The sequence below is a fragment of the Spea bombifrons genome, chromosome 10 (assembly GCF_027358695.1).
Source record: "Spea bombifrons isolate aSpeBom1 chromosome 10, aSpeBom1.2.pri, whole genome shotgun sequence".
NCBI lineage: Eukaryota > Metazoa > Chordata > Amphibia > Anura > Pelobatidae > Spea > Spea bombifrons.
Window position 1 is genome coordinate 7,127,764 of NC_071096.1, and position 27,658 is coordinate 7,155,421.

Consider the following 27,658-nt stretch of genomic DNA (forward strand, 5'->3'; position numbering starts at 1 on the left):
ATAATATTAACATCCCACAAAGACAAACTATAAATGAAATTTGTTTTAATCAATAAACTAATGAACATATTGCGTTAGCGAGGCTGAAGGATTATTTCCCGTCCTATTACCACAGCTGGCGAATATTTCTGAATCACAGCAGCCTGGGTATCCAGCGATAATAAAATGATATCCATATGACTGTCCGGATCATGTCAGTAGTTAAAAGCAAACAATGCTATTGTGTACATTATTCTTCATTTAATAAAGATTTTTTTTTATTAAACGTTTGACTTGCTGCTCCCCCTAAATGTTTTCCTCTTCGCGGCATCTTTCCTGCACGCAGGCAGCTTTATATACGGACCCTCCTACAGAATAACCATTAAATAACGCATTCATCGCTATTAAAAATTCGATTCCAAATTGCTTAAAGTTGCCTTTTACTCAAATAAAATTATTTTGTTATAAAAACAGTAAAAATCTAAATAAAATTTAAAAAAAAACTTGGTAAAAACAATGTTTTTTTATTATTATTTAAATACAAAATACATTTTCACAATAAGGTCACTTGCATGATGAGATGGCACTAAACATTTCCCCCTCCCTTTTCATTCGCGTTCACTGGAAAACCCGCTAGGGATCTCTCCTCGACCTTTTTCTTACGGTTTGCACGTGATCTGGGAAGATGGACGTTTGATCCGTTCGCTGCAGCTTCTTCGCTACCGACTGGGCATAAAAGAGGAGAAATCCTACTTTTTAAAGTGTGAACCCTCAGATCCAAAACTTAAACACATCCAGAAACCCGGCTTAACATTCTCTTTTTAGTTTGTTCAGCAAACGAAATTCTAAAAAATATACATTTTTTAATACCTTGCGTTGCAAAAAAAAGGTGCAGCAACTCTGAGAAAAATATGTGTTGCTCCCTTGGCGACATTTGCTTTTTTTTTTAATTATTATTTTATTTTAAAACACCCCCCCCCCTTAAGTACGAGAAGATAGAATGGTAGTTGGGGCAGAAAGTATTCACTAAAGGGTGTCACCTGCTTCAGGATTTAAATATATTATTTAGAACAGACGTGGAAGACAGAAGTAAAATCATCCCGATCGGCGCTGGCTTTTGAACGGGTTTCTCCGCGGAGCCTTCAGAATCTGGATCATTTTTTATTAAGAAAAGAAAGAAAAAAAGGAAAAAAAACTGCATTTCTAAAATAAGTGTTAAAAGCAGCAATGGATTTCGCTAGGAGGATCCAATGTTCATTGTCCATTCATGACACAAAACGCACACACACAGCTTGGTGGAAGAGCGCTGCCGGTCGACCTCAAGATGAAACGTCTTCCACGTAATTCGCAGGATAAAGTCCAACTCTCCCTGAAAGGAGACGTCCCCGGCACCAGCCCTGCTCGTCTTCCGGACCCAACTTTATGAGCTCTTCTCCTAGAAACAGGAGACAACGAGACTTAGCATGGCGGCAAAGCAGAGGGAGGTGGGAAAACCTGTGCAGAAGAGGACAACGAGCAAAAACTCCAGGCTTTTACCTCATTTGTGAGTCTCCGATAGGTTACCGTTACGATGACCATGAACCACCTATTGCCGGTTAAACCTCGTAAGGTCATCTTGCTGACCTGCCACAAAACCTATCCATGCTCACAATCCCTATAAACCTAACACCGTTCAGAATCACACAATCTAGTGCTAGATACAGAAATATGCGGCTTAGAAGTGACAAAAAACGTGCTTTTAGCTCATTTTTTCCCCAATAAACTCCCTTCATCTGCGGACCTTGAGGCGGCCATTGTTGTTGGTCGTTCTGGGCGACTTTCCCCGCTCGAACATCACGCTGAGCTTACTCTTTTAGGACAATGTCCAGCTGGGTAATTAAGACCGAGCCATTCTATTGTTTACCACAGGCAGTACGATAAGGAGTCAAGGCTTTTGTCTAGATTGGCCCAAAAGAGCACGAACGCATAGAAATGGCTAACATGCAGCCGCCTGAAAACATTATGCAAAAACTAAAACTGTTAAGAATAATAATAAAACGGGGAAAATGTTTAAAATCTTATAATTGTAATAAAAACAAAATTGGTGGGAATTCCCCTTTAACATTTGAGCGTCGTGTAAAATCTTTATAACCTAATAAGGTCAGCGGCACTAAACCAGAAATCATACAATAAACATACTTTAACAAATACAACTAATCATTTACCGTTTAGATATGACAATCCAATTCCCCACCACGTCCTTTATTCATTTTATTTTAATATATTTTGGAATAAATTGAGATTTTAGCAGTCTTTTTATTTCTTTTGTTAGTTTTTGTATGATTATTAGGGGTTTACTCCCCACACTGTATACGGTTTTTTTGGGCTACCGTTTGCATGTTTTTCACATCACCAGAAAGAGGCGTTATTCAGATCAGACATGTCCGGTTTTTGTATTTACATATAGATTTTACCTTATAGATCCCAATTCATGACTCGAAAAAAAACACAGGATTAAGATATTTACATTTTTTCTCACCAAGGTCCAAAAACACAGACCAGACACATTGATATTGCTGAGAAAATGATTAAAATAAATCGTTTAGCAGGTTGACGGTCATAAGGCTTCGATACCTTAGCCGGTCCATTCTTCAACCTAAAAAGATGACATTTAACAGAATTCTGTCTCTGTAAGCAGAGCCGTCACTTTTTCTGTGATATTATATTATAATATATTCAGATATAGTGGCCACGCTAGTAAAACGTTGTGGTTGGAAGGTTCCCAGACCAACGTAGCAGGAACGAGATATTTTTACCCATGCGGCCGACTTACCCCGTTGGGTCCGCATATCTGCAGAGACAGGCGTGTTATTTAAGAGATCGCGGTGGAGATTTATGACGAGTCTTTCGTGACATTGGTCTTTGCAAGCCGAAGGTGGCGTTCTATCACAAAGTCTGCCACGGAAACCTCTGCAGCTTGAGAAGCCCGTGGAGCAGACGCTGACCGCTAAGACTAAGCAAGGCTTAAAGAACACACGGCACCAACGCAAAACACCGCCGAGTACCACCTAATTATTTCTCGATCTTATAGAACCTTTTGGGGGGGAAAAGTTAGGTTAACTTAAAACTAAAACGAACATTTTTAGATATTCCCGACCCACTAAAAAAAAAATAATGAAAAAAATAAAAATCCAATTTCTTCCAAGGAAGGAGAGCAGGGGCAACAATCGGTTATTTTTTTGCCACTCGTTTCATGTAGATGGGGGGGAAAAAATAGTAAGAAAAAGATGGGCTTCAGGTGTATTTTGTTTTAATACATTAGACAAGTTAAGTACTGACCCTTCCTCGCATCAAGCTAAACGGATCTGAAATGAAGTGGCTGACAGGCTTTGCTCTGGGAAAAAAACAAATATATCTATATTTCTAACATTGTAGAAAATGTAAACCCCTTCTTGTCGTTACGCTGATGTTTATCAATTGAGAAGCAATAATCTGTAGAGGTTTAAAAAAATTTTTTTTCTTCATACATAATGGGGTCATTAGGAGCTGTGAGCCCCCTAAATAATAATGGCGACGCAGGGTTAGCTTGTAAGTTTCACACCGGGGTGTATTATATTGGTTAACGTTCACACTTAAAAATCAAAGGATCGGCAAAGGACGGTGCTCATCCTGGCCATCGCTTTGTGCATCAGCGGATAATCGGTACCCAGAGTGTGCCTGTAAATAAATAAGCGTGGGGGGGTTAACGGCGTGCAGGGGGAAGTCGCCTAAACTGTGCGCCATGCACTGCCGCCAGCCGGCGTGCTCTGCCGTTCGGAGGTTACATGCACTAGACCTGGGTGGTAGGATGGAGGGTGTGGGGGGGGGTAGTGCCTGTGAGGAGGTAAAGGATGGGCAGTTAAGGGAAGGTTAGTATTCTGTACCTGCTGTAAAGCTCAGCTCGTCAGCCTCCTGGCCCGTATAATCATACAGAGCTCGCACACGCACGCCCTCTACCTGTGATGCCTCGCGGCCATTACTGTCCAGGGACTTTTTAGGGCTGTCGTCCTCTGACCACTCAGATGCATCATCCTTCCCAGCACTAAAAGAAAGGATAAAGGGTTAATGAACACCACAAAACAAAACAGAACCTCTTACTTAAACTAAAAAGCTGCCGGCGATGCAGGTTTCATATATTCCTCCCGCTGGAAAGACTCAATCCTTAATCAGTCGTTGGTCTAGTCTTAGATTCAGGAGCCATATGCCTATCCCGTATATATGCTTAATACCCTCATATATATATATATATATATATATATATATATATATATATATATATATATATATATATATATATATATATATATATATTTATTATTTATATTTATACGCGGTTTAAGTGAAAGGCATCCTATGGTTAAGGAAGTGGAAACACGTTATTAATGTTATACGAGCCTTTGATACAAGAGATATCACTGCTTTGATTAAGGAAATATATAGACGGACCTGCACTTTGAGACTATCTACGGAAAAAGCAGGTAAACACAGTATAAATAAAACGGTAATAATAATAATAATATTATTATAAGTAAAAGGTCAGCTGAGAAACAGTTTCATTGTTCAACCTCTTGAAATCTGAAATGCCAACACAGCCTACCAACCCTTATTACACTAAGATTTAAGGAGTATTGGCCAAAGACAACAAAGCCAATTATTATTCGGTGTATAAAGTGCTTTGGTTCCCATAGGGTTTATTAAGTTATTTGATTTTAATACACACACACATATACAGTACACAGTAACCGCATACAGACAGTCACACGTTTACGCAGATTGTGAAGATGTCCGAATACAAGAAGTTAAACCACCAATCACCAATGTACCAGCAAATCAACGAAATCAACGTAAGCCCAGAACCAAAAAGAATGGGAAATCGTGAAAAACTGCCGGAGGTTCTTTGTCTCTGATTAGATCCCGTGCGGAGTCCCGACAGATCGACTAAACGGGTCGACAGATGTGTTAACGCAACAGGGCAGCATCCAATCAGAGAAAACGGTCCTCAAACCCATCACCGCTACAAGCGAGAGGCCCAGGAGGACAGCGTAAGGAGGCAGACGAGAGGAGGGCCGAGCGGACCCCACGCCGTGCGTAGGGGAGAAGCTATACTGACTCTAAGCGCGGGGAATCCGTCAGAGCGGCATAGAAATCCTGGTCTTCGTCTGCGTAGGAAAACCTGGGAAAGGGATGTCAAACAGATGCTGAGCTGGAGCCAAAAGCCCTTCTGTGACTCCTGATACCAATGACTCGCGATCACGGATCCATATGTACCCTCCAACACAACAAAGCTGCCTACATTTTGCATAATCCTGCCGTTTAATAATAATAAAAAAGTACTATGAATAAAATAAAATGTTTTCTGCGTATGGAGTAGTAGCAACGGACAGAATTTATAATATACTATAAAATAAATACTTTGAGATCATTCTTGAATAGTAGCCAGCTGGACAGAACGTTTAGGTCTTCATTTGACACATTAAATCCGCTCTACCTGCATTTAGTCTCACTCACCCTCTGTTCAGCTGTTGAGTAGGGGTCCCCGATGATACCCCATCTCGTGCCGGCACAATACCGGTGAGAGTCACTTCTTCCACATTCTTACTGCTGCGTTCCTTCTTGCTGATGGCTCTCTGCGTCTCTGGAGACCACTCCTGTGGATTGGAGAGAAGGTGGTCGGGGTTATATCGGTTTCCGTCTGGTTTTAAGTCACACGTTCCCTGCACACATAATCCACGTGGCCGCATACAAGAGGGAAACTTTACCTCAAACTGAGGCCAATTCATGGCCATACCCGGCCCGTGAGTGTTCCTCCACCATTTCAAGTCCTGCTGGTCATCAGCCGCCTGGATGCCCTGGTACAGATCTCTGTATAGAGCGTGGAAACTGGAAGAAAATACAATGAGGTCATCAGACATTTCCCGGTTCCCAATGTTCCAAAGAACGATGAATTATAAAAGGTGTACAATGCAGGGGAAAAGGAGACACTGGCTGAGGGTATACAGGTGACCATCAAATCTGCATATCCATGTAACACACGATGGGTATCATGTCTTCCGTGTGTATCTCTAAAAGGTAACTAAGACTGTCCTTTGATACCTTTCTCTGGACGACAGGTCAAGATGTTTGTGAATATCCAGCAGCATCTCCTTAAAGAAGCGTAGGCGCTTCTGCTCTGCCTCCTGGCAGGTTTCAAACACTTGTTCCATGTCCTCCATATAACGCGGGTTATAACGGTTTAGCTCCTCCAGAGCCTTTTCATAGTTTCCTTTCGTCTGAAGACAATATAAAAGAAGGTGAGGGAAACCCCAAGATGTTGTAATGAGACACCAGACACAGACAGTGAATGTTGGGATTAGAGGAGAACACGCAGAAGGTTGGAAGAGGTCCTTATTTCAGTTGGGGCAAAATGCTATGGAAATTCTACTGCAACTCTACCATCACCCAGAGCTCCTCAATTGCCCCTGTTGAACGTTAAGTTTACTTTGTTGACCTAGCAGAGATACCCCACCACCCCGCTACATTCACCGACCTTCTCAGCCTCCTGGGCACACTTTTCCACGCGTTCCTGCAGCTTGCGCAGCTGCTCCTGAGATACAGAGGCGTCCGCCTTAGAATGATCCTCGCGCACATGAGCCGCCCGTTCTTCCTTACATGCTACATGGTAACGCTTCTTGGCAGCTTCCACCTGGGGACGACGAAAACATGAGAGTAACACGCGTCCAAACCATGATCCCCTTCAGTGTTCCACACCGGTGATGTTACTTACAGCCATTAATAAAGTGAAAAGATGTTTATACATAGAACGCAAGTGGAAAGAATGTTAGAAACAAGATACTTTTTATTTTTTTTATATTGTTGCATAATTAACACTAAAATATACCGTGAACATTGCGTACGGTTGACTCATAGACCACATGCTGAAATGGCAACTTAAGTTGCAACAGATCAAAAATATTCTATGTTAATACTAATAGCATTTTTCCGGGCGTTTATGGATGTTTGCAAACGCCTTGTTACCCCGTCCTTGGTTTGCCCTCTATTTACAGATCGCGGATAATTAAAAACCCACAAATTCCACCATGGCAACCAGCGGAAGGTTTATACCCAACACATCGTATGCCGCGTCTGATTTATAACAGGGGTTTTGGCTGCAAAGCGTACGATGGTTTATGTTGGCGAGGTGGGAATAATAGAATCCTGCAGAGCTAGCGGTCAGATAGTTTGAAGGCAACGCATTTGCGGAGGAAAGATGGGGCTGCGGACCCTTTAATGAGCTCCGTGCTTCTCTCAAAGCCTCGCTAAGCAGGCAGCACCATGGAGGGAGGCAGCATCAGAAAGACATATTTGGACTGTTCTAGTCAACAAGACCCAGAAAGATATCCCCGATGGCCCATTTTTATATCTACTGTAAAACCTCAAGCATTCTTTATAAGCCAACTACATACAAGTTCCATGTTCATAACATGACAATACTGGTGACTGCTTCAATAGCAATAATTCAAGGAACGTGTATTCCCTCTATAACCCCTGCCTGTTGGAAGCTGCAGCACAGGCAAGTTTCCTTCTTGGGCAACTGAGAATTTGGGATAGAGACTCCGTATCCTCTACAACAGAGAGAAAGAGTTAATAGCCCAGCTACAAAGTTACATAACAGACCTTTCCAGCCGTAACCCAATCCTCTCCCCATCGCAGTCTCCACGGCTAGCAGGAAAGTCGCACCGACTTTATACCCTACCCAATTCCAACTGCAGATACCCCAAACCGGGCAAAAAGGGGGGCAAGTATGTGCCGGGATAAATTACGGGAAAGAGGAGATCCTCAACACAACGTCGAGATCTTATTATAAATATCGTAAAAGCTGAAGGAATATTCTGAAAATAACACAAGGGTGGCTTTTATTAAACAGTGATAATGACAGAACGTCTGAGATAAAGCCCGATATTCTCGGACCCATCATGTTTTGGAGGTCATTAAATTACATTTTATTTATAGAGCACCAGGAACTTCTATTCTGTCTCCTCATCCACCTTTAAATGGGCTGCCTTAACAATCACAAGACAAAGGTAAGTTAATGGGGAGGAAAAATAACGCATATCCTGGTAACAAGAAATTAAGATGGCAGGAATATAAGGTGGGCTACCAATTATTATATTTAGTTTTTTTTTTAAATTTTATTTATAGAGCGTTGGCCGATTCTGTAGCACTATTACAATAAGGAAGCGTGAAATTAAGAGTAATTAATACAGAAGGAGAAGAGGGCTCTGCTCTTGTGAGCTTACAATCTATTCACTCCCAGGAACACTCCTATACCGGCAGAGAGACGCCTCCTTTCAGGAAGCTTCGTACGATGTTGCCACAGGTCTTGCAGAAACATGTTTGGAAATGTGTACAGGTTCATCTTCCCAAACCCCACCTAACGTTTATCTATTACACATAACATTATACCGAAAACTTCAGACGGCTCCATCTCTGATCGCTAGCACCAAATTCCCCCACGGCAATTCAGGATGATTCAATCGCCGTCCCCGTTTGACTCACCTATACCGATGACGGCTCTCTATGGGAACATGTAGGGTATAATAATAATTCAGGAGGGGACAATGTGGCTTCCCCAACTGCTGAACCACGACTGTTATGGATCATGAGGCACGTTACTAATACCAGCACATCCCCTTCCAGTTAGATGGTCAACCAAATGGAATGTTGGATAAACGGGGCGTCCATTCCTAACACCCGATGGGAAATCTCTGACCCCGGGACGTATCGTGACCCATTTGTGCCGACTCGCCAAAAAAGGAACCGCAGCGCAGAAAGTCTATATCCTCGTTACATCTGCAATTTATATGCTGAACAGCTGTATGAACTCATGTTTATTCTTTTGGTATTCAGTTAAACCCCACTTCCATCTGATCCCAGCTGGCTTCTAAGGAAACCAAAGCACGAGCGTCGAGAGAAAAAAAAGTTATTAGAAGTACTAGAAGTGAAGTCTCACGACAGTTTAAAGCACCCTGGGCCTTTCTGCCTCCCTCCTGCATACATTCGCGTGGAAACATAGGAATGAACCTCAAGGCTACTTGACTATTCACATTATATATAATCGGCTCCATTACTTACATCTTTAAACTTTTTCACCCATGGTTTTTGGGCTTTGCTAAATCCCTCCTCGGCATCCCGGGTCTCGCGGAAGCCTCCGATCATCTGCTTGTGATAAGCCTCCTTCTGCCAGTCCCGCACTTTGCCGCTATCTTCGTCCCAAAGCTGATTGCGCAGCTCCGTGTGAATCTCGCTCAGTGTGTCTGCCGCCGAGAGGAAGGCATGCCAGGCCTTCTCCAACGTGCCATACTGAGGACCTGCAGGAGAAGAACACACGGGGTATAGTCCTATACCAAAGAGGGAATGGCGGCCACCAGTTCCTATACATCCCTTAAAACACCCATCGATCTACTACGCTGGCTGGAGTTACTCGCGTATCCCTTCGAAAGCCCAGGCACACGTGGGTACCGATACCACAGGTACTCACCCACCCACTGGGTTATCCAACACAATATGGCCGCTAAAAGCCACTAATGGAATGTGTTTGGTGGGGTTTGGAGATGGGTTCGACTGGAAGTTACCGCACCTTTCTCGATGGAACCCCTCCATTTGCGGCTCCAGTCCGACAGCTGCTGCGAGTAACTCTTTTCGATCTTGGCCCGTTCTCGGAAGCAGCTGACGAGATCGTTACATAGCCGGCTGCCGTCATCAATTCGTTTCACGGTGCGGCGGTAATTACCAGCCTAAACGAGTAAGAATATTATAAAATACACGCGCCGTATCCCCACCTTCCCAAGGTGGACCAACGCACGTCACACATTATAGAATGGCTGTAGGGAATGATTGACACTCACCTCCCAGAAGCTGCCCCCTACAACTTCTCCGCCATTGCCCTCCTCAGTCATTCCCGCGGATTTCTTGCAGCACAGAATGATTGCAGATTAACCTAGAACTGTAAAGACAGTTACCGTGAGTAAAAGGTACACCCTGACCTATTGTCCCACCCAAGGCCCCATTTATGATTCACCCATGAGGACAAGGCATGTTCTTAGAGGATCATGTTTTGCGAGGTGCCGCGGGGTAGCTCGACTGCAGCCCTGCCCACGTCTATTTAAAGTTCCTTCCATTCTGACCCCTACGCCCCGCACATTTTCTGCCTACACCCTTCCTACGTCTTTTTTAACCCACGCAAGTGACTGTTCTTCAAGTCTTGGGATGCCCGAAATGTTAAAAGCACTGGCCATCAGGTCAGCACATTCTGCCTCTATAAGAGAAGCAGCGCGCATGCTCGGCATAAAAACCCCCAAGAGCAAACTCAAAATAGAAGTTATGAATCATTCTGCACGACATCAGGGATTCAAATCAACGAGGAGGTCACTTTCACTCCATGTAAAGGCTGGACTACCTCCGCAGAAGACCTGCAAAGCTCTCTTTATCTCATCATTGGACCCCTCTTCATATAGGGTCTTGCTTTTAATTTCCATGGGCGCAGTAAGGAGAGGTTATTAAAAGCAGGTGCCACTTAAACCCCCCTCTCTGCATATTCTCTCGGGATCACGACCCGCTCATAAGGAGCTCATTAACCGGTTACAAGTGGGACTCTCTCGTCCGCCGGTAGAAGACCCGGGTCGGATGTCGGTGAGCGCTCTGCGCTCTTGGGCTGGTTAATAAATGAATTTCGCAGGTTCCTGTTCCAAACGCCGCTTGTTATTAAAAGCTCAGACAATCCAAGAACGGAAACAGCTCTCGGTCCCAAAATAAACTTTGAACGCGGGCCTAAAATATCAGCAACTGCTGCCAGCCATCAGTCAGGCCTCCCACCCGCGGGGTCTGCCATACTTCTCGATGTTCATGGAGAACAATCTTCCTCAATCTCCTCGGAGATCTCAAAGTATTTATTGAGTACTTGATTAATTTTTAGGGGGGGCTCCTGATATTTGAAATGGGGTAGGGATGGTAGAGGAGGCATTTGGAATGCCTGTGATTAGAAGAATGGGGACCTCTAGCGGTAAACTTCTCCCCTTCCTTCCTGCAGTTCCAGGTTTTACCACAAGGGTACTCAGGACTTCCCTCCATGGCTGGATCTTTTCAGAGCTCCTCCTATATTGAACTTGTAGACATGGTCCATTAAAATTTATTTTATACAGTGCATTTTAGGTTTTCAGATGAAGTCACAATGAAGGGTTCCAATATTCAGGAAGCCATGTCCCTTTGAACCCAGGTTTTTTTTTTTTTTTTTTTTTTTCTTTTTTTAAGTGAAGGATTCTGCGAGCAAGTCAAAGCCGAAACCATTTCCTCAGCAGGCCGGCGGAAAGGTCCTTTGAAATCTCTCAACATCTACAGCTGCTGGAAGTCCCTCAACTCTTAGCTTCCTTCCAGGGCAGAATTATGTTTCCCTCCACCCAATAAACCTCTACAGAAATCTCAAATAAAGGAGAAATCTATCTCCGCGCTCCCACCCGAGCAGTGAATACGGATATATGCTCCTTCGCATGATGACACCACAGGGCACAGCTGTCTTCTCCACAAGAAATAGACCCCCGCAGTAAAGCTCCCAAGGGCACAGGACATGTCCCGTTCTCCTGCGTGCGCAGAACACATCCGGCGCAACGTTACTGGCGCCCATACCTGGGAAATTTCTAAACGCGCTGACCCCGAGACCCATGAAATATTAACCCTTTAATAGCCCATCGTTAAGATTCTATGTAGCGACTCGCCAAATGTGTTACCCCCAAATGGCTGCAATACCGGTCCTCATACAGACTTGTAATTATTTAAAGCAGGTATTTTCCCTGTAACATACTGGTAGCAAAAGCACTAACTGGGAGTCATAAATATATATATATATATATATCTATGAGCACCGCAGGAGAGAATAGGAAGAAGTCAGCTCCAGACTGGATAACCCTGATACCCTTATAATGGGGCATTAAGACTGACGGGGTAAGTGTTCCCAGGGATGCGGATGGCATATGACACGTTGCCCCATTCTCCAGAATGGACAGGACACAGCTGGAGAAGGACACACTCCGTATCACCAAGGGCACCTAACACACACCACCCCTCTTATATGAACGGACAGGAGAGGAATACTAACACATCACATGTATGAAGCTAAAGGCACAACATACCCAATGCTTCTTCTCCTTGCGTATCGGACACTCACATTCATGCACCCAGGGCACACATCACGCAACAGCTCATTCTATCAAAAGCAAGCAGTACCAACCCTAACATAACAAACAGAAGATACATTCACCCGTCGCCTGCGTACACCGGACTCACCAGACGAGCACCCATCTCCCCGGCAGACTGCATTCACGTCACATACCTCCCAGTTAGAAGAAAAACTCCAGCACAGGAGGGCGGATCGAGACCTGCACAGACCTGCGTTCTTCCCAAATCTGTAGAGCGAGAGAATGAGGAGTCAGTGGCAGCTGCAAACCCTGAACGGAGACTCAAATCTCACATGACGCTATTCTAAATAAGGAGACCCCAATATAGCACGCCTATGCCACCCACTCCAAGTGACGCCACTCACCCAGCTGCCTCCCCTCCGTTAGGGAGTGACACCAGCAGGCATCCCTTAATGACTAATAAGAGCCGCCATTAGCGTGCGCGTGGCTTGGGTAACAGGACGCAAATTGCCCCCGACCGCGTTTACCTCTCCCAGTCCCCACATCTCGCTAAGAGACATCTCAAACCTATGTAACGAGAGGGGATCTCGTATAAACATATACCCTTCTTGATTTACAGTTTGGAATTCAGTAAACGCCAGACTGGACTACGGTGTCTGGAATTAAAGGGGTTAATCATTACCTTTGCATCTATTTTCGGGGATTTCGCAATCGTATTAGCACACCTGAGTTTTTGCAGAAATAGTGCTATGCGAGCCATTTGCTGAATTGTCAGAAAGGACACATCGCACTCGTCGCCGTATAGCATTATACCGAAGACGCACGACAGTTAACAGAAAAGAAACAAACTATTATACACACACATTATTAACTGCCATAAACCCTAGAGACCACTGCACCACGTCATAAAAATCTTAAACTATAGATCCAATATTCATGTCTCCGAAGACGTTTAGGAAATATCCGCAGCACCAACGAATCTTAAAATTCTGTACCAAAAACCCAGTTCCCATGACTTCATCACCACCGTAAACACCATGCTATGCTCTTCATATAATATATGTTTTTGCTGCATGAACTTGGAGGTTCCAGGTTCTGCCCGGAGCGAGAAGATCTTCAGCATCCAGTTCCATCCGGAGCAGTTGACATTTTTATGATTTTTTTGCTCGGTTATCTACCTCTCCAGCGAATACGTTTTTTTAAAATCATTCTCCCAAGGCCGTTTGGCTCCCATTACATATTTCGCAATCTCGGGGGGGGGGGGAATCCAGACAATCCTAGACGGTGGGTCAGAAAAATTATATTTAAATGAAGATCTGTGATCCATAAACTCTGTGCTCCATACGCTGTCCCAATACAGAAAGAGTTAAAAGTTATATTGTGCAAAGATTACGGTTAAAATTTTTTCCACTGCAAGAAAATAGTCCCTGACCCAGCTGTGAGGTCCGTCTAAAGCCAATATACTTTTAGGAGTGATTTAGGGTGCCACGTGCGTTGCCAGTGGCCATCTCGACGGGGCGCTGGTAATACACGCATCTATGGGACATTTATTTATGGGTCAATGCATCGGCGTCTTCGTTTTGGGACGAAGGTTAAAACACGATATATATATAGCACTAGCAGATACTTTCCCTTTAAATGGAACTTTGCCAAGATTATGCGTCACCCAAGTACTTGGTCACCGTTTCAGTGACAGCATCCATACTGCACCCAGTACCGGCTGTCACAAGCTACCGCCGCTATTGCTAAGGCGCGGGCAAATGTGAAAAAGGATATAAAAAGGTCAGGGTGTGGATTTGTCTACCAAATACTAAGCGGAACCTGGCCAATATTAAAACATATTTGGAGCCCACACTGCCAATCAAATACGCGAATGGCAGCCGTCTCGCAGCGGTCAATATCTGGGCAACAACTTATCTGCGGCGAAGCCTTTTTCAGCACCAGGAATGCTGGGCGACACCAGTTTGGCACTCAAGGGGTTAACAATATTCCAGTTTACTGGAACACAAGTAACTGGGTACAGCGTAGGCTAAACACGGAACAAGGAGGACCTGCTCACAAGAGCTTACAGTCTAGTGCACGACCCCAGTCCAGGGATATCCCAGCCTGAGCACAGGTATATCAATTAAAAATGTATTAATAGACTTGAGTTCGGGCGAGGGTACACAGAAATCCTGGTCCGTCTGTGGCCCTTGGGGACTGGAGTTCTGCAGCCTTAAAGAAAACCTCAATTAAGCCTGTGATGATGTTCTTCATCAATGCTTTGTGCCCACAGGAGTTAAAGTTTGTTAGGGGCAGAGGGGCTTTAATTGGGGGTTAGATACCCCTTCACATAACCTCTCGGTTACCGGTGGGTCCGCGTCACACAAAGCCTGTTGGAAACGTTACGCAGCCATGAAAAAAATAAAAGTCAGCAAATAAAGTCTATGCAAACAGCTTCCATTCTAGACCCAGATCTCAAACAAACAGCATCTGTGAGAAACGAGCATACATAACATATAAAGAATAAAATATATTCGGCCCCCGTTAAGTTTCAGGTTTTATGCCAACCGCCCCGACCGCGTGCAGCACAATGGCTGCGTTCACATCGGAGGCTCCGGACTTGATCTTTGGCCAAATCAAACCCGCGTTCCTTCCAGAAGGTGGAATTTTACTGTCAGCCCTCGCGGTGGCTGCCACGGCTCCCAGTTCCAGAAGCCACCAGTATCCCCGCAGATACAAAACGCCTGCGTTAGGGTGTGCGCTGCTGGCCATCGCAGTACGGCCACCATTTCCCAGGTCAATCGGCCCACACGAGAGGGCAAAGCCAAGTAACAGAGCGACCGGTTCTACTGAACCCAAACAATGAGCAAGCACTCCTAGAATAAGTATTTGGAAACCTCTCACTCTTTGTTACGAGACTTTATGTGAATTCCAAGCACGTCACTTAATTTACGGTTTGATGATTAACACCGTTGGGTTTGTATATTCCCAGCGCCAAGCACGCACGCACCCTCGGAACCGATTATTAAAAGGTTGCTCCATGAAATGTTCTCGTTTACTGCTTTGTAATAATTTTGATATCGGTTAGCTTCTTCCATACGGTCCTCCCTCCGTCTCCCAACCAGAAAAGGTCTTCATGTAGAAGACGTGATTATAGATTGTGTAGGCCTCTCAGACGCGGCTTACCCTACATGTCCTCGGGTCGGCACGGCAGAGGGGAGTCTGGGAATACCCAAAACTACGGAAAAAAAAGTGTTCATTTTTAAAGGCAGACCAAAAAAAAATATTTACATTTCCAGGAAACAGCAAAGCAAACTCTGCAACATCAATTTTTAAAAGACCATATTGGACGTCAATCAATATCATTAACAGAGTCGAGTAGCCTTCAGACAAGAACTTGAGAAAAGTATAGATAAAAATGTATCTAACATTCCAGTTAATAAATGTAGTAAATATCCAGAAAATACTGTAGACCAATGAAATACGGCAAAAATAGAAATACAACCAGCAAGCGGGGAGACCTACAAACAGGAGCCCCCTCTTCTGATAGCAGCGTGCCATCATGTGGGCTCCTGGAACCCTCGATGATGGCCGTCTGCGAACATCTAGTTTGTGCCAAGTGACCCATAATGCCAAGACTAAACATTAGGGCTGCAACAACTAATCGATAAAATCGATAATAATCGATAATGAAATTCGTTGGCAACGAATTTCATTATCGATTAGTTGAATCGATTATTATCGATTATAAAATGAGGGTTTTTTCAGAGCAAACGCTCTGAAAAATCCCCCTCATTGTATAATCCGTGTAGTCTTACTCACCGTCTCACAGCAGCAGCTCCTACTTACTCCCCCTCCCTGTAATCACTGTGACAACTGGCCCCGCCCCTTCCTTCTCCAGGCCAGAACCACATGGCTGTGACACTCATCTAACTGTAAGTATATGTATGTATATATATATATATATATATATATATATATATATATATATATATATATATATATATAATGTGTGTGTATATATATATATATGTATATATATATATATATATATATATATATATATATATATATATGTGTATGTGTGTGTATATATATATATATGTATGTGTGTGTATATATGTATATGTATGTAATATATATATATATATTTGGGCTACTGAAAGTTAGGGGAGGTGGGGGTTAATTTAGGGGCAGTTATGGTTAATTGGGTGTTTAGGGTTAATTTAGGGGCAGTTATGTTAATAGGGTGTTTAGGGTTAATTTAGGAGCAGCTGTGGTTAATGGGGTGTTTGGGGTTAATTTGAGGCAGTTGTGGTTAATGGTGTGTTTAGGGTTAATTTAGGGGATGCTGTGGTTGATGGGGTCTTTAGGGTTAATTTAGGGGATGCTGTGGTTAAGGGTTAATTTAGGGGCAGTTATGGTTAGTGGGGAGTTTAGGGTTAATTTAGGGGAATCTAAATCCTGGGGGCAGTGAAGTGACATATCTGGGGGTATAAGGCATATACAGTATATAAGGCATATGTGGGGAGGGCAGTGTGGCATGTCTGGGGAGGACGGAGTGGTGTATCAGGGTGTATAAGGCATATCTGGGGGTAGAGTGGCATATCTGGGGGTAGAGAAGTGGCATGTCTGGGAGGCAGGGTGGCATGTCTGGGGAGGATGGAGTGGGGTATCAGGGGGTATAAGGTGTATCAGGCACAGTGGCAGATGTGGGAGGCAGCGTGGAGTGGCAGATGTGGGGAGGGCAGGGTGGCATGTCTGGGGAGGATGGAGTGGTGTTTCAGGGGGTATAAGGCGTATCAGGCACAGTGGCATGTGGGGGGTAGAGTGGAGTGGCAGATGTGGGAGGCAGCGTGGCGTGGCAGATGTGGGAGGCAGCGTGGCGTGGCAGATGTGGGAGGCAGCGTGGAGTGGCAGATGTGGGAGGCAGCGTGGAGTGGCAGATGTGGGAGGCAGCGTGGAGTGCTGTGGTAGGCAGCGTGGCATATGTGGGGGGGCAGCATGGCAAGCCTGGGCTCAAATGTGCATATATTGGGGGGCTGGTTGGGAAATAAAGACAAGAAATGTATTACCAAAGTTTTTTTATTCTGCTGTTTGTATTTAACATCATTTGTTTAGTAAATTATTTTAAATAAATGAAAAAAATTTACATTCATTTTTTTTATCCGATTAATCGATTAATCGAAAAAATAATCGGCCAACTAATCGATTATTAAAATAATCGTTAGTTGCAGCCCTACTAAACATATACCATATTTGATCTATAGATATACATTAGCTAGAAGAAGCATAAGGCGAGTCTGTAGGGAGTAAGACAGGTCCGAGTAACTATCCTCAGCCGGAAGCTCGTTAGATCGATGTACAGGGTCACTTTGTTCCCGACAAACAGCTTGGCAGCTTTGATATATTTATTTTCTTCTGCTTGGCAGCTTCTCATCTGAATTGGTCCAAGAGACAATGGTGTGTATATAGAAGACGGTGGTAACTTTTACAGAAGACAAGGAGTCACATTACGCTTCGGGGACCTCCAGAGATCTCTTCTTCCATCTCTTGCTTCCATCTGAAAAGAGACCTCTGTGCTCTCCACAGCTTAGGCTTTTCTCTTGACAAACAGGTTGGTTCGCTTTATCCAGAGCTTTTTCAAATTTTAACACTTGGTGACATCTCTCCCGAGGCCTTTACAGCGAGCGATATTACACCGGACACCTCATCCATGGACTCAGCTACCACGTTAAGCTCCAGAGTCCAAACGCATGCCACGCTGGCTGGGAATCCTGGGAGTCGCAGTGCCCTAGGTTGCCGCACCCTATGTTACAGCATGTGAAAATATTACCGCAGCTGTGCCGAGCCGTCATACTCCGCCGGTCACAGAAATAAACAAGCAGTATTAGACACTTAAGATCCGCGGCACGATCCTTGTGCAGAAACAAGCAGGATGATTAAAAGGACATCAACCGGATAGAATATCTGCACGTCGTGAAGCATTCCGACATCTTACATTCACACAAAGTCCATCAAGACATCCCTGCACTACTTTTTAGCACTTTGGGGGGGGGGGTAATATATATATATATATATGTATATATGGGACACAATTCTTGATGCAAAGTTCTATGTGAAGCTGCACAGCGGACACCACCCTGCGTGATAAACATGGAGATCCCACCAAGATATCCGAGGTCCCTAAAGCTTATAGAACGTTACAGCTTTTTCTGCGTTGGTCGAATAAAAAGGTATCAACTTTGATTAAAAACTATTGAAATCGTAAAACGGTCCAGTTTTCTGACACTTCGCCTTGACGGCAGTGAGTTTACTTAATTTTAATAACTCTCAGCCAGGTCTTTTTGAGACATTAGGGGGATTTGGCACGGAGCCAGCAGAGGAACGCTGTACCTGCGCATGGGCCGCCGCACGCCCGTCTCTGCAGGTTTTGAGACACGTGATTGGCTCTACAATATAACCCCTATGGAGGAAGAGGCTGGGCAGCAGCACTGTGGAGAGTTAATTTAATCAGCCAGTCGGGATATTATCAGGGCATACATATAACTCAGGGGTGTCCAACCTGCGGCCCTCCAGCTGCTGCAGGACTACATCTCTCATACTCCTAAGCCAGCCCCTTAGCTGAAAGAGCATTATGGGAGATGTAGTCTTGCAGCAGCTGGAGGGCCGCAGGTTGGACACCCCTGATAAGGCATACGTCAGATCTCCTGATATAAACACCAGGAGTTTAACAGCACGACACAACGTCTGCACATATAGCGTCATGGCACCAACAGCTATCCCAATGCGTAGAAGTAGATCTGGCACCCAACAGGAGTGCAATGAGAGCCACCCTAATGAGGAGAGAGAGGAGAGAAGAAAGGACTAAAGGGTTTAGTAACAGAGAGGACAAAGTTTAGCTTATGCTCATGACACATTACACGAAAATACACGTAAATGGCATACGGCTCTGAAATCTTTAAGATCCGAGTCTTTAAAGCAGGGAAAAAACGGCAGACTAGATGGACCAAGCATAGAGGCCTCAAGTCTCTCGGAAAATCCGGGAGTCTCCAGAAGACGTGGATCTATTTCCACCTCCCTCCCTGATGCACGCTCTCTCATTCACTCTCTTACAACGTCTCCCTACCTTCTCTGGCAACCGCGTCCCCTTTCCGCAGCTGCACTTCTTCTTTTGCATCTTCTTGTTCTTCTGTCTTCTTTCTTTTCTCCATTGTCTCAGCTCCATTGTATTCTAGGCCTCCCGGAGCGCTTCCTCAAAAGGGCGGAGCCTTTGCTCACCTTTTCCCTAATTGGGAGAACAGGGGAGAGGCTGTCCCAGTGGGACGCAAGGTGGCTCCGCCCTTTTGCGGAAGTACTCCAGGAGGCCAGAACATTGCAGATGGATTCACAGAGACGGTGAGGGTGCATGTGCGTGCGCAGAGGCGTCACGCTTTTGAGGAAGTGCTCTGGTACGCCTGGCTAACAGAGCTGATGACAGGGAGAATCAGACCAAGAAAGAAGACAGAAGACAGAAGTACGAGAGGCAAGAGAAGAAACAGAGCAGCGCAAAAGGAGACAGGGACATGGAGGCGGTCAGCGGAGAAGGTAGGGAGACACTGAAAGCGACGAGAGAGAACGGCTCCAAACCCCGACTCCCTACAAACACCCCGAAGCCCATTTTCCAAACCTGGGATCTCCGTGAACGGTTCCGATCTGCCGTCAAATTCTACGCTTCTATTTTAACCTTTTAGAAGGAAATTCAACGCCTTGTTCGCCCTTCCGAGACTCAAAGAATTAAATCAATCACTGCAGGAGCAGAGAATAGCAAGATTACTGATTAACCCACCTGTGCTGGACCGTGGATTCGTGTAAATACACCGAGCTAGAAGGCCAACCAACAGCAAATACATGGAAGGGGGGTGTTACAGTCACACGCGAATTGTCTTAAAGCAAGCGTGGTTAGAAATATACTTTAAAAACATAAGTCTACCCACGAAAGAGGCCCTGAAGCCACCAGCAAGTTCTGTTATTAAAGGTCGTTCTACCGGCTCCAATGTTGTTACCATAGAAACTGAAATACCTTCTTAATGATTTCTGTTGGATTTAACATTTAACAAAAGGAGAGTAAATCTGAAATTACTTAAGAGGAACAGAGCCTTTAAGGTTCCAGCGTTACAAAAAACATCTCATCCAAGGTCAAGCCAATTACCGGCCCCATCGCATGTAATTACATAGGAAACGCGGTCTGCCAGCGCCCACCCAGCCTGAACTCTTCCCAATCGCCAACACGCCGTCTCAAAGGCCAAGCTGAAAACCCCAAAAACAGAAGGTTTAGCGAGCGGGCAGCAAGACGGAGAAGAACCAGAACTTCTGGAAAAGGCAAGCATCGTTACGATCTCTCTAAACTCAGATCGCTCCTAAGAACTGGTCATAGAATTACACATTGGCAGGGCCACTCATTTTAACAAATATTTACCCAGTTCGGGCATCAGTCAGACATCTCATTTTCAGACATAAAAAGGACATAATGCAGAACATTTACCCATCTACCATCATACCATAACCAGAAACTTAGAAAGATTATATTATAAATACACAACTCATACAGTATATTCCCCTAAAGCGGATATACCTCCCATTACTGCAAAGTAACCATCTCTAGATGACATCGATACAGATTATAACACAAAGTACTGATGCGCCAGGACAAGAAGTTTCCAATAATGATACAGAATAACGCGACATACTGAGGACATTTAAACCAATAGGAACCCGATCTATAGCAGAACATACTTGGAAAATAAAGGACCCGCAAACACTTGTAACTAATCAAAGAACTGGGTGCCACCAACGTGCAATTAGACTATAGAGGCTGCCAATGTAACCTGTGCCAGATGAGAAAGGGCAACGAGGTGCCACTATGACCGGCATCGAAGGGTAAAAACATTAGTCATTAAACTCAAAGATGTTTCCTATCAGCCTACATATCGATGAATTGCAAGAACAAGAAGCTACAAGGTTAGAACGTTACTCCGGATTACACATAACCCATACCCTCACACTTCGTATGCCTATGTGAAATACACCCCATACAATAAAGGAGAAGTTGAGAACCTAAAGCCCAAATCTAGAGAAGGCTGGCGCTATAAAACCCAGGAAAATAAATAAGCCTACCCAATGGTATAGATAATAGAAACTTTATTGTGTATACAATCCAAGATATGAAAGAGATACAAAATATCACTAATACACACAGAGGACTCGTCATCCAGCGTGAGGCAGGAACCAGCTGTCCCAACGTCATCTACAACCAACTCATTCATGAACTTATTCCAAAATTCTCACTTCTCCCCAGCCTCTCCATATCATTTCCACACCACCCTTCCCTTAAATGAGACTAAAACATACACTGCCATCTATGACTGCTCTCAGGGTAACTTGCTAGGGTTATCTAGTCCTTACCGGGGCAATATGGACCATTCATCAAATTTTATGAGCAAGAAGAACAAGACGTTTATCATTCATTGTAACTGGAAGACCACTATCTCCATGGTAGAAGAGGTCTCAGAGGGCCTCTGTTGCCCCAACCAGGAAGGAATGATTTGGATGAAATTATTATTCTGGCTCGGGGCTTTTCCCGGCTGGCATCAGAAGTGCACCGACAGGTTTACAGGACTCCGAGTCAGCTGGGAATGCCTGCGCAATACCCACACGCCGCAAGCACGGAGCGAACCTTCAGCACTACTACCCCGACTCCACAAACCGCCCCACCAGGATGTCCAGAGAAACCCCAAACAGTCCCCGTTTCATTCCACGCAAAGATCTCGTACCCAAATTCAAACAGTAACCGTACACCAGAAAAACATACTGACGGCATATTAATTTTCTGGGACTGCAAGCTTAGCAAAAAAAATAAACAAACATATTTCATATTCCGCGTATTCCCGCACCGCAGGACGCGTCGGCCAACTCAAAATAAACATTAAACAACAAACACAAGAAACATGCAGCGTCTGCTGCGTTGGAAATGAAGCTACTGTATACCAGGAGGTGCGTGATTTACTGCAATGCGTCACCAACACCTTCAGAATGTACGGGGTTAAAAAGGTTTTTCCCCCCATAGAATCCGGGGATATAAATCACGGAGCCGTACAGATTTATTTATATAGATACAGCCTATATTACACAATATACAGGCGGCATAAGGAAAACGAGGAGTCCCGGCAAGCAACGGCCAAATCGTTTACAGGGCAGTCAAACCCCCCCCCCCAGATTTTACATATTAACTCTTTCACCATCGCAGACTGAAGGAATGGGTTCTTCAGCAAGGGCTCTTTGACAACGAAAGAGTTAAAGAGGGCAGCAGGGTGCTCAAGTTTCAGTGTGGGAATTTCTGGAGCGTTCTAACCTTTACAGAAAGGCTTTATTTCCCCGGCAACAACACCTGATCAGATGCCTGCTTTCTACCAGCCTGCAGTGCAGCAAACATACCCCCCCCGCATACCCTTATACCCCCCCCCAGGAGAGGCATTAAAACTACAGTCTAGCAACAAACAACGCAGAGGTACCGAAGCAGAAACGGTTTCCTTAGCACAGCGATCAACAGACGAACGAGGCACAGGTCTCCAGACGCTGCGTTACCGGCTTACAGAGGGGGCAAGCGGCTACATTATCACCATCTTTTATTTATATAGCGCCAACATATTCCGCAGCGCTGTTCGTACATTCAAAAGGGTCCGACGAAACCAGAACCAACCGAGACGAACCCACACATTAGGCATCTATAGAACTGCTATAGACTGTACATAGGGATCATCGTGTTTATGGAGCTTTAATATCCCGGTTCTTACCTGTAACAAAGCAGAGGAGGAAGGACGGAGGAGGAGAATACAAAAATATTCATAGAAATGGCTCCAGGAGCCTCGGGTCTGCTTGGCAAACAAGCGGCTTGGAAAATTTCAATCTGCGTTTGGCACGGAGCAGGGGGGAGAGCTGCGCGACGGAGCTTAGAGACGGATTGAATTAATCTACGCAACGCTGAGAAGGAGCCAAAGCGTCCGCAGCCCGCGTACAGCGGCAGAATCCCCCCCCACACTCCAAACCCTGTTAAAGCATCCCAGTGTTACACTGGACAGAACAATCTTTGTTCTGGGGGAACGATGGAAAGGCTGGGACGGGGTGTGTGGTTGGAGGTCGCGTGAATTCATTTCCGCACAGTTTAACACCCCTCCCGTGAGCCTGTACAGCATGGCGTGCGTCTGCATATAGATTGGTGTGATTCCTATCCTGCAGAGCTGACACTCTCTAAGAGAACAGCACACGGGGGTTATTTAATGCGCGTGATTTGCATTAGGGATGGCCAACCACAGCATCTTTCTGCCGGGACCGTGCCGACCGTTGAATATATAGTTCAATTGATGACAAGAGAACCCTGAACTATGCATTCTATGCCTTGTCCGGCAGATGAAAACCCACCCTTTACGATTGTTAGTGAATAAACCACTGACGTCATAAAATATCCAACACGCAGAACCTTTACTTAAACACATCACACATTCGTATCCTGATCCAGCAGCCGGAGATATACACGAATAACGCACGCACATAAAGACCCCCTTTTTGACCTGGGGGGTGGGGGCAATTTACTGAACCTGGGACATCAGAAAAAATAGAATTCTCACCACTTGAAAACGACAGGAACCGGACCAAACCCCTATTAAAAATGGTTGGCTACTCCTTTAACATCCACTTGAACCGTTTTATTATAGTACGTTTCTAGGATAAACACGGCTTTAGGTTTATTCCGAAGATTTATGGATTTCCTTCCCATGTTTGTTTTTCGTTTCTTTTCTTTTCTGTTTTATCAGCCGTTGGGTCAATCCGCCACGTTAAACTTAAACAGTTTGTTCCTCTCGTCTTAGGTCAAGCCGGTCAGTCCTGGGATTCGCGACCCCTCTTAAGGAAAGAGGAAGGAGACAAGCAAACACTTAACACGCCAGGAAAGAATAAAGAAATCTGTTAACGGAACAGATAAAAACGGGGGGAAATCACACTTAATGAACAAAAGGAATCGTGCGATACGCCATTCAGCCATCGTCTGTATCGGGGTTACAATCCATACAATACATAAAGAACATACGACCGATATACCTCAAAGGATTAAGATACGACAAATCTTCCTTAAAAAGCCGGGGAAAAAAGTCCCATTTTATCAGCCAGCTGCTTGAGAAGTTGCTGGGGAAATACCAAGCCACCAGTGCTCAAGCAGGCACGTCAACAGCAAGATGTATATCACATTCAGGAAGGCAGAAAAATAGGAGATGCTGGTCTTATTTAAATAGATACCACGACCGAAAATCTGAGGAATGTGTGATTATTCACCCAAAAGCTTTTCCTCTTTATTCTGTATTACTATAACCCACACATAGCCCTACATGTAACATATGGACAGGAGGATCGGGTTCTTTTATTGGGGGACAAGAGATTATAAATTAAAAATTTAAAGAGAGCCTTGGGTCTATCCTTCTAGAGGTTCAAGGAAAGTGAAGACCAAAGCAAGCAGGGCTACCGTCTTATACATATACAAAACGGGCGCAATTAACATGTTTCTAGTGAAGCAGAACTGCTAAAAAAAATAAAAAAAAAAATAAAGGTTTCTTCCGCAGAGGCCAATGGATCTTCTCAACGTGAGCCAAGCCATGCAGGGACCCATGCAAGAGCGGGTATCGTGACACAGCCCTGCTCTCTGTATGAGCATAAGGCCCAGACCGCAGGTGCAGATGGACTGAAACACACAGCACAGCGCTCCTCTTTCAGCCCCCGTACCCCTCTTTCCTCACCAATGCCCTGTTTTCTAGGAGCTCAGAACAAATGGCTTTATGAATTAAACATTATTCTTACGCCCGGGTTACACACATAGCTACCACGCTGTAACGACGCCTGCAGTTGAGTCCGAGGAAGGCAGACTAGGGGTCCCCTGCAATAAATGCGACACGGCCGATAAATAAATCCACCCAATTTCACTATACATTACACAGGGCCAATCCAACGTCTACATAGGGACATGTTCCGCATGGCAAGACAATACCCGGAGTAATAGTTTTGTAGCCAAGGCTACTACCTGCTACTTAAGATTTGCCCAGACCTGTTCACAGCTACTTCACTAAGCTACTATACGGGATTATGCCGCATATAGAAATGTATACGCAGATAAAGCCTAGAAAAGCCGTTATCAGCGTTACAAACCAGAGCGTTCCGCCTGCAAACACACCGGCTGATAAACTTCAACAATAATTTATACAAAAAGAAGAAACGCGGCCCATCGGTAGTATTCATCGCGTCGCTCGCTTTATGTATCCATTTGTGTTTACAAACATTATTAAAAATGTATCAAAACAAATCATTTCAAAGAAAAAAACATTTCAAATAAACAAAAAACATAATCATCACCAATTTAAAACCTCATCTCAACAGAACCCCCGCTACAGCGCCCACCCACGTAATCTACCGGTTTAGCGCACATTGCCCAATCGCTCTGGTGGAAAGGGCTGCGTACGTTATATACGGGACGACGACGGAGTGAATGCAGCCATCGGAGCAGCGGAATAAGCGATCATAAGAAAGATTTTAAAAAACGAGGACTCCCCGGAAGCTAGAGCATCCCGTCCGTCAATTTAGAAACATAGGCCCCGTTCGGCCCCCGTCCAGTCGCCCGCTGTAAAGACTCAACCCTTAATCAGTCGTTGGTCTCGTCTTAGATCCAGGAGCCGTATGCCTATCTGATACATGTTTAAATTCCCTCACTGTATTACCCTCTACCACTTCTGCTGGGAGGCTGCTGCACTTATTTACCGCCCTATATATAATGATGATCAGCGATTATCAACTCATCGGGACTGTACGGATAGGGCTTATTTTAAAATAACCCTAGGGATGCTTTTAAACCTTACAGGTAAAGGTTCTGGTCCCCAATAGTACATAGAGACGACCGCTGCTATCCCTAATTCTAACACGCAGCTGCCTCGGTTTGCTACCCAGGGGCAGAGCGTGAAGGGCAGCCACTGAAACACAAGGGGTATTACGGAGGGGTTCGAGATCCCACTCCATCCTTGGCAGGTCCTGCGACATCTCCAAACCTTCCTGCTGCCACCCCTGCCGGTTTACCAAAAATTGGTGAATCGGTAGTTCAGAACGGTCCACTAAAGAAACGAGCGATCCATACCATTAGAATTTCCGTATTTAATAATAATTGCACTGCGATCAGGTATCCGAGAAATGCGTCTGGGATGGATCTAGGACGGGGCGGCTCCGGTGTGATGTTTGGGGAAAGCGGCATTCACGATATATACGCCGGGAAGCTTTAGTCCTCCCCGCACACTCTGAACGTAAACACGAGAGGTAAAGCAGTAGATTAAAATTTAATCCGCAGCCTCTCGTTTAACAGCATTCCTTATACAACGAATGAGTCCAGCCAGCTCCGGCTGCCATTATCCTGCTCGCAGCTCACTTACCCTTCACTCACCCAGAAGGGCCGGGCACTCACCCTGCCGCCTGGGCACTCACCCTGTCGCCTAAACTCAGTCAAGGGGGCACCCGGTGCTCACCCAAAGTCAGTCAAGTGCTCTTTCTGCACTTACCCTTCACTCACCCAGAATGGCCTGGCACTCACCCTGCCACCTAAGCCCAGACAAGGGGGCACCCGGCACTCACCCAGCCACCCAAACTCAGTCACGGGGGTACTCACCCTGCCGCCCAAACCCAGTCAAGGGGGCGCCCACCCAAAGTCAGTCAAGTGCTCTTTCTGCACTTACCCTTCGCTCACCCAGAAGAGCCCAGCGCTCACCCTCCAGCCAAAACTCTTACTCAGGTGGGCCCAGCACTCACAATTCACTCAATGTATTAAGCTAACCGCACATCACTCCCTTTCTCTACTTAATTCACCTCCCCATGGAATGAAAACCAGCAACACTCGAGCTGGGGGTCTCCACTGCAACTCCCATCTCCTTCAGCCAGACCCTCACACCGATAGCAACTGAAGTTCAAGCTGCAACAACAGGTGCAGGGCCACAGGTGGCTTAATTATCTCCACTCACACTCACTACTTCTCATAGCTTTCCTAGTTCACTACCCACCTCTCCTCCACTCACCACTCATCCATACACCTTTACATATCCCTTACCCCCCCCCTCACACTCACCTCTGAGGTTAGACTGTTAATCCTGAGTACAGTGTCCAGGCTGTTTGTCTGTCTGTCCCAGATGAGTGACAGCTTCCTGAATGAAATATACCCCCTACCTGCATGTATCTGCCCCTCTCCCTGTGGGCTGAGTGCTGCTGTCTATTCCTCTCTCTGCAGTCTGTCTCTCTCCCTGAGTGCACTCCCACTCCTCCTCCTCCCCCTGAGTATAATCTGGAGTACGCCCACTCCCTGCTAATTATCCCTCCCTCTCTCCGCCTCTCCCTCCCTCTCTCCGCCTCTCCCTCCTGCCTGCTCTACCCTCTCCAGCACTCTCTTTACAGGTCTCTCGGTC

General features: G+C 45.2%; 1 protein-coding gene across 6 annotated transcripts; it reads right to left on the minus strand.

Annotated features, from left to right (window-relative positions):
* Positions 1–487: 487 nt before the first annotated feature.
* On the minus strand, positions 488–27,475 carry PACSIN3 (protein kinase C and casein kinase substrate in neurons 3). 6 transcript variants are annotated; one of them, XM_053448731.1, is made up of 12 exons: positions 27,325–27,475; positions 12,359–12,431; positions 9,882–9,979; positions 9,614–9,770; positions 9,109–9,344; positions 6,524–6,679; positions 6,091–6,266; positions 5,757–5,877; positions 5,506–5,645; positions 5,108–5,170; positions 3,882–4,039; positions 488–1,414 (listed from the first exon to the last, which is right to left on the minus strand). In XM_053448731.1, exons 3-12 carry the CDS (start codon positions 9,930–9,932, stop codon positions 1,299–1,301), a joined length of 1,374 nt encoding a protein of 457 aa, XP_053304706.1. In that variant the 5' UTR covers positions 9,933–9,979; positions 12,359–12,431; positions 27,325–27,475; the 3' UTR covers positions 488–1,298. The 6 variants fall into 6 exon arrangements, with proteins under 6 accessions (XP_053304706.1, XP_053304708.1, XP_053304710.1 ...); XM_053448733.1 differs by lacking the exon at positions 12,359–12,431 and having other exon boundaries at positions 27,325–27,470; XM_053448735.1 differs by lacking the exon at positions 27,325–27,475 and having other exon boundaries at positions 3,955–4,039; positions 12,359–12,504.
* Positions 27,476–27,658: the final 183 nt, after the last annotated feature.